We start from the raw sequence: 8,126 nt of genomic DNA on the forward strand, positions 1-8,126 counted from the left end.
ACGATAAAAACTGGATGCACTTCGTGTACAAACTGGATCATCCTTCGAAGTATCAAGGTTTCAAACGAAAACCCATCTGCTACAAAGGCATTTTATTAAAATGATTTTAATTCCAGAATTTTTATGCATTCAATATGCACCATACTATAACATGTTAAAATCTACAGAAAGTACTAAGTAAAAATAATAAAAAACAACAATTAAATGACTAACAACTATATAAACAAAACAATATTGTTTTAATTAAAATCCAAATTTAAATTATTCTAAAAATAACCAAATAAATCTTACTATGATAACAATCTAACAGATGACTAGGATAAAAAAGAATTAAATTAAAAACTATTTGTAAACTCAAGTTATTCACAATTTGGGTTTGAAGCAAATTTGAACAAATTCAAATTTGAACCATTCAAATTTAAAAACTAATTGCACAAACAGAAACTAGACAAAATTTTGAATCTAATGCAAAAAGAATCACTCAAAAAGAATTAAATATCCTAAAAGATATAAGCAATTTAAAACAGAAACTACAAACAGAAATAAAATTTAAAAACAGGAAAAAATAAAAATACAAAACCCCTTTAGTCTCGGTTCGTGTCTCGAACCGGGACTAAAGGTCTACCCTTTAGTCCCGGTTCAAGACACGAACCAGGACTAAAGCCTCCAAACCCTTTAGTCCCGGTTCGTGACACGAACCGGGACTAAAGGTCCCTTTTGAATCGGGACTAATGACCGACCGGCGCCCTTGTCGTTCGAACCGGGACTAAAGCTAACATTAGTCCTAATTTGTAATGGAATCGGAACTAATGTGTAAATTAAGCTGGGACGGAAGCCCTTTTTTCTACTAGTGCTATACAATTGTAGGCCTTCGGAAGAAACCAGTACAGAGTGGCCATCATATGGATGCCATGAAGAAATCTATACGCACCCTGTGATGGTGACCGGCGAATATAGACGGCTATATATGTAACCGCGCACCGAGAAAGCAAGATCAAGGTTGAAGTGGACGCAATCTGGAGGCATGCCTATGCTTGTGCATGGGCTTTAGACAACGGTGGCAGCGTTCCCACTGCCAACGCGGTAACGCGGCCACACGCTGACGCGATCACGACGCACGCCTAGCTGAGCAGAGCTAGACTATGGATACAAATCGTGGCCAGACTTCCCGATCCCCCAAAACCCCTGTGAACCGCCAAGAAACATCGTAGTATCGCCAACTATTTCATCAGCCGGCAGGCTTGGCGCTGGCGGTCGGGCAGAAAACCCGTCCGATTGATCGGCCGTTTACTCGTTGCTACTACTCCTAGTAGTCATTGGTAAGAGCGTGTAATAGTAACTAATAACCTCTTCTGGATGGTCGATGCTTGTCAGGCTAACCTATCACGACTCACGCACCTGGTCGATCTTCCAGCTGCATGACATGACCAGATAGCATCATATCACTGTCGTGGAGGGCGCGCGCCGTGTGTGTAGCCCTCACGTCATGGCAGGACTCCCTACTTCCAATCGGCTGAAGGCTGATCGGTCGAGACGTGGAGTGCAATCAACCACGGATCGTATCTGGTCAAGAAGGAATCGGTTTTGCGCGAGTGGCACGACGTGTGCTGGCTGCAATGGATATGGAAGATCGCTGCAGGGTGGCCGGCCGAAACGGACAGCCACAGGATCTGGTCAAGAAGGCACGCGCGGTGACCGCATGCGAGCAGCAGCGGCTTGTGGTTGACGCCACGGGTTGGCCGCCGATGACACCAGCTGCGTTGAGATTGAGTGGCTTGTCGGCCAGCGAGAAGAAGGCTTGTATCGCACGGCCCAACTCTCCAGCTTCGGTGGAAGGTTGGATGATCAGACGTGAGACGAGGTCATTCCCCATGCACACATACATGAATTCTCACACGTTAGTGACAAGAACTGTCGAGAGGCCGGTCGAGTGAACGGAGACGCGAGATGGACCTGGACATGTTGATTGGAAGAACAATTTCCTGGCTTCCTCCACAGTATAATAACGTTCGCTGTGGCCGTCTCCTTCGCAGTACGTACGAAAACAGGGGTGCTTTACTTTTCTACTACTACTAGTAGCAGTTACATACAGACCAACCAGATGCTGCAAACGGCATGGCATCCGGCCCATCGGCCACTCGAGTCACTGTTATACAAAGCTCAGCTCCTGGCAATATTCTTCTGCACTGGCGCAAACTGTGCCGGTCGTCGAACGCCGCTCCACCGGAGCTAAACTCTGGGGTACCAGAACATGCCCTTGATGCCCTGGGGGTCAGCTTCGAACCCCATGTTCTTGTAGAAGTCCACCACTGCAATCAATCAGAAAGAATCAAGGACCAAGGAACATTGTTTCATTAGCAGCCTGATGATGATGAAACAGTAAGTATATATAGGACTGTTGTGCTGCATTATCTGCATCCGGCAACCAACAGAACATCCATTTCTCCCCGCTATCAGAAAGCGAAATGCTATTCCCCGCTATCAGAGGAAATCAATTCTATCTAGTAATTCTACTTGGACAGGGCATGCAAGTGAAAATCATGTATGCTTTTCACCCAAGGAAAGGAATTGCTGTGTGCGGGTATCGGGTTCTGTACCTTTACTATCTGCAAATAGCGTGATGTTGCTGATGTCCCTCTGGAGCAAAGTACGGATCACTTTCTCCATGAGTGTTTTACCAAGACCTTGACCCTGGAATGATTAACTTCTAAGACACTATAAATAAATCTCTAATACAACAAGAAAAGAAGGACTCGAACACAAAGCAGAAGATTAAAGTCTTCACTAACTCACCTGATAGGAAGGATCAACGAGGACGTCCCAGATTGTAGCATTGAACGCATGGTCTGAAGTTGCCCGCGCCATACCAATCAGTTGCTTCTTCTCTTCTCCCTCTGTCAAATAACTTCTATACTAAGATGTTCGTCAGCTAGAAAAATGAATTTCTGCAAATAATCTGAAGATTAGGAAACTGGTTTGACTTATTCGCAGGATCATGCAAGATCCGGTAACAATTAAACAACACAAGTACCTGTTTCTGAAGACCTGATTATTGAATGTAGTGTAGCGACCAAGTAGCTGTTTCTTAAGGATGCTGCTATTTTCGTTAGAGGTCTACGTGGCCATCCAACCTATGAGATGAACATTACAAAACATAAACATTTGCTGTCGAATAAAGTACTAAGGGTACAGCATCAACTTCGGAAAGTTGAATCATTCGAATATACCCTCGCAAGTCATAATCAAGATTGTAACCTAACACCGCGAAAAACATCAAAGTGCTTTGAAGAAAGATCACCTTGTCACATAAGGCCTGGAGATCATATATATCAATATCACCAGCTGAAGAAAATAAGATCTGTTCTGTGCTACCATCAGGGAGTGTCCTTTCTAGGAGCACTAATTCCTCAGGTACAAGTTCTTCTTCTTCAAGTGGTGTAGTTGGTGGCTCTACTGTCTCTGTACTATTACTAGTTTTTAAAAACCTGTGAAGCAAAAGCATTGATTTTTTTTTCATAAGGTACAAATTTCAGAAGCACAATATGCAACTGTTGGATAACACTCCAAAGGTATGTAACATGCAAGAAAGATTGTTAGTTTCCAGGCTCTGTGTTCAGTATAATATTTTGAGATTGCCTTGTTAAGTGGACAATAAAAAGAAAATATCAAACCACTTGTTCGGAGAGTGGCTTCTTGGCAGCAGTCAAGAGTTTCTTCCCTTGATGCTTTATGTGGGGTTCTATCATGCTTCAATCAAGCCTGGCTGGATTCCCATGTTCTCTTCGTTGGGGCACTCACACTGGATCTAGCATACTCAACAGGGGCGTAGGGTTTCTGTGGTGCGGCGAGCACGTTTTTAGCAGAGTCGCAGTGTGGTGTGCTCTTCTGGTCATGCTCGAATGTCCATTGTTTTGTGGGTGTTCAGGTGCTGCATTTGCTGTGATGTGTGTGGGCTCTGGGCCTAGTGTGCTAGGCTGGTTGAGTCCATTGTATCGGCTTTCCGCTGGTTTTTCTACTTAATGGAGAGGTGGGGCTCCTGCTGCTTTCTCTGAAGAAAAGAAGACCCGAATTTTAGCAGGACCATTTTCCTGCCAACGTGATTGAATCCCACTATACCAATGTTTGTTCTCATGATTAAATATGTGAATTCCTAGATGTTAATATTACTTTCTCCTCCCCTTGTTTTGTCCTAGCCGAGATAATGTGGCAAACCTGAACTTGTTTAATGGTTTGACCTTTTTCATCAAGGTGGGAAGCTCTGGAAATAGTGTATGTAGATATTCTTTAAACATGAACATGACACAAAATTTTAAAAGGGTACATAATGTACTTTACCCAGATTTGAGAGAGTCCCATAGACCCGCCTTCAAAGACCAAGCTACTGCAGACCGTCTGTTCGCTGCAATCAAAACATGATTAGATCATTAGTGTTTCAAGTACTTATCAGTTCAGAAAATAAACATTTATGCTTGATGAACAGGTCGACAGAGGTCACAGAACACATCACGAACAATATATTCAGCTTACCAGCAACTAGCAGATGACAAAATAACAAAGGTCCATTGGACATTAAAACATTTTAAAAGATGGTGTAATCAGTGGCCTCCTAGCATAGTTGGCGTTTGGGGATGGGTACAGCAACATTAACAGGATTTTTTTTAAAGAAAACATTAACAGGAAACGGGAGAGTACAGCGATGCAGCATTGCTGGAAACTATTTTCGCGGTGCTATTTCTACATTAACCACCACACCAGTTCGATCGATATGAGTTATGGGCCAACAAAGAAACAACCATTCGTAATCTATTTCAGCATATCGGCTCTGTGTGTTCTCCAATGCGGCACCTATATGCTTGTAATGGAGCGTATCCAAAACCAAATACTACAGCCACTGAATCCTGGTGAGTGAACTATTGCCGTGCTAACACCTCCTAAGCTAGCATGATGCTGATTTTTCAAGCGCTAATCTAATGGAGATGTGCAAATAACGCAGCTGGCATTTGGGGATGGGTGCAGCAAGCCAGCAACATGAGAGACATACTGATGGCGTCTTCCAAGCATTAACGGGAAAAAATTAAAAAAAGAAACATTGACAAGAAAGACGAAAGCGAAGTATCAGCAGTTCAGCATTCCTAAATTAACCACCGCACCAGTTCGATATTTCAGCGTATGACCGGCTGCTTGACTCAGGCCCTTGTTAGCCTAACATCGGGCACATCTTCACACTGAATTTTACATAGAGTGAATCGAGCCTCATGATCCTGCGACTGCGAGTGCCCGCTGCAATGTGACTATGTGGAAGGGGGGCAGTGTATGTATGTGTGTACCTTGGCTCCGGTTACGGAGGAACCTCGCCGCCGGCACTATGCCCCGCGCCTCCGAACGGCACGCCGTCGGGATACAAACGCCGCATCTGCGAAGATAAGGTGGGCAAAAATCAGCGCGAAACAGGAAGAGGTGGGGATCTTTATTTGATTTGATTTGGTTTGATTTGGGAAATACTCACATGGAGGAGGAAGGAGTGACGGCGAAGGCGGCCACCATCTTCGCGGCCTGCTGATTCCGGCAGCAGCTCGCGCGCTTCCGGGGGGAAGAGGGGCGGGCGGGGTGAGGGAGGGGAAGGGGAAGGGGGTGGGGGCTCGCGCGCGCTGTATGCGGCGTCCTGCGTCGCTCGCGGCCAGTCGTGGCGTCGGGGCGGTGGATAAGGTCAGGCGAGAGTGGGAGTGCGAGTGCGAGAACGGCAGGGAAGAGCGCCGCTTTCCGAGCCGTGCTTTGCCGCAGGGGCAGGCGGGCAAGCCCAGCGTCTGGCCGGCGTGAGCCCATTCGAGGGTTTTTCTTGTTCTGTTTTTTTTTTCGCTACACAAAAAAATGTTAAAATACATATTCTGTTTTTTTAACAAATAATTAAAAAATTGTCGCAAATTTTAAAATCAATTTTTTTCTTCAATTAAAAAATTTTCATAATTTTTTAAGAAGTTCATAAATCATAACAAAATGTTTGTAAAGTTCGAAACATGTACCCATATCGCAAAAATGTTCTTGGGTTTCAAAAAAGGTTAATGCGTTCGAAACATGTACCCATATCGCAAAAATGTTCAAAATTCTTGAAAAAAATCATGAGTTGGAAAGTAACTACTGAATTAAAAAATATTACAAATTATAAAATGGTCATGAATTCGAAAAAATGTAGCTAACTTTCTCACGGTTCTCAAACAATGTTTGCAAAATTAGAAAAATGCTCGTGAACTCAAAAAACTATCTGGAACTCTAGAAAGTTCTCGTTTCAACAAAATATTTACCGATTCAAAAAATCATGAATTTGAAAAAATAACAAGTTTTGAAAACATAAAATTAAAATAAAATAAAATAAAAAAATTCGCAAAATCTGTCAAGACGAGAAGAAACAAAACCGGTGCTAGGAAATCTCATACCAAGGATGTGACACATGGGGAGAGAGGGGTGGGCACTATAAAACCGAAAACCAAAAATCCGAACCGATTCGAACCGTATTAACCAATTTGTCGGTTCATTTGGTGGTTTGATTTTTTGGTCCAGTGGGAAATTTCAAGGCTATTCGATGTTTTGTTATTGTTCGGTTTTCAGTGTTCAAAATCCGAATAGACCGAACAAACCTATATGTAGGATACCCATGTAATACCTTGTTTCCAAAAATGCAACAGTTTGAAGGCATCAAGTATTTTTTCCATGCATAATATATTTGACGTTCCATGTGATTTCTTTACTCAATTATGTTTACTAGTTTGCTTAACTGAATAAACCATAGAATGATTTAAATGTTGCTAGATCTTGTGATTATCTTTTGCATGTTATACAATCCAGATCAATGCTCTCGAGTCATTATACTTATACTGATAAGTGCATGAATTTTAGTTTTTCGGTTAACCGAACCGGTATATCTCTACTATTAAAGCAGGATGTGCCGTCGTGATGGTTCAACCAGCGATGGTTCGACCTCTCGATCCCACCTCCCACAAGCATCGACGCGATGAAAAACTCCCCGCCTCGCTCTCCTCCCCCCGCCCTTCGGAAAAAAGATTTTGTCCCGCACACGACTGAACCGTAAAACCAACCCACGATCCCCCCAGAACTACTTCTCCCTCCGCACGCACGCCATTCGTCCTTCCCCCACCTTCCCGACCTCCTATTGGATCCGGCCATCACACAGCCATCACCTGCGTGTCGGCGGCGCCTGCGCGGAGGAAGGCCCCGTCGGAGATCTCGTCCATGGCGGCGACGAAGGCGTCGAGGTCGGCCAGGAGGGGCTCGACGAGCGTGAGCGCATCGGGGGTGGGGGAGGCAGGGGTGGCGGTGAAGAGGAGCGCGCAGGCGCAGAGCAGGTCGTGTGTGCGGGAGGCGGCGACGGCACGCGCGAGGAGGCCTCGGGAGAGGCGCGAGAGGACGGTGGGGGATGAGGGGTCGGAGGGGGCCGGGTCGGGGAGGACGAAGAAGGAGGAGTGGTCGCAGAGGCGGAGGCGGCGGAGCATGGAGAGGAGCGCGGCCGAGGCGGGCGGGGGCAGGAGGGCCGTGCAGGCTGCCACGCGTGCCGGCAGCGGGAGCGCAGCCAGCCAGCGCAGGATCACGGTGCACGAGGAGTGGGAGGGGGAGGCGGAGGGGCTGCTAGGGTTGGAGGCGTGGTAGAGGAAGAGGTGCGCCGCTAGTAGCATGGACTCCACCGGTTCCTCCTCCTCATCGGGGAGCGCCCGCCGCGTCCGCCGCCGCCACAGCCGCCGCAAGGACACTGCGCCGTCCACCTCCTCCTCCTCCTCCGCGCTCAAGGTGCGCAAGGACTGCAATGTCACGCCCAAGATGCGACCCTATCCTCAATTTGGCACGAAGGCCTCGTCAGGGATAGAAGCGCATCTCGTCATGTCGCAAGAATGGATATCGTTACCAGTACATGTACTGAAAGGAAGAGATATATAATAGAATTGGCTTACACTCGCCACAAGCTACATCAGAGTCACATCAATACATTACATATACCTCAAGGGTAAGAGCAGGGTCCGACTACGGACGAAAACAAAAGAGAAAAGAAGAACGACGTCCATCCTTGCTATCCCAGGTTGTCGGCCTGGAACCCATCCTAGATCGATGATGAAGAAGAA

At 45.9% G+C, this 8,126-nt stretch overlaps 1 protein-coding gene across 3 annotated transcripts; it reads right to left on the reverse strand.

The window, feature by feature from the left end:
- Positions 1-1,962: 1,962 nt before the first annotated feature.
- On the reverse strand, positions 1,963-5,716 carry LOC123444590 (serotonin N-acetyltransferase 1, chloroplastic). 3 transcript variants are annotated; one of them, XM_045121374.1, is made up of 8 exons: positions 5,507-5,668; positions 5,328-5,413; positions 4,336-4,399; positions 3,299-3,485; positions 3,032-3,131; positions 2,794-2,894; positions 2,598-2,691; positions 1,963-2,309 (listed from the first exon to the last, which is right to left on the reverse strand). In XM_045121374.1, the coding sequence occupies exons 1-8, from the start codon at positions 5,542-5,544 to the stop codon at positions 2,230-2,232; spliced, it is 750 nt and encodes a 249-aa protein (XP_044977309.1). In that variant the 5' UTR covers positions 5,545-5,668; the 3' UTR covers positions 1,963-2,229. The 3 variants fall into 3 exon arrangements, 1 of the variants encoding a protein (XP_044977309.1); XR_006631012.1 differs by having other exon boundaries at positions 2,598-2,704; positions 5,507-5,716; XR_006631010.1 differs by having other exon boundaries at positions 2,598-2,707; positions 5,507-5,716.
- Positions 5,717-8,126: the final 2,410 nt, after the last annotated feature.

Source organism: Hordeum vulgare, chromosome 1H, assembly GCF_904849725.1.
Source record: "Hordeum vulgare subsp. vulgare chromosome 1H, MorexV3_pseudomolecules_assembly, whole genome shotgun sequence".
NCBI classification, from domain to species: Eukaryota; Viridiplantae; Streptophyta; class Magnoliopsida; order Poales; family Poaceae; genus Hordeum; species Hordeum vulgare.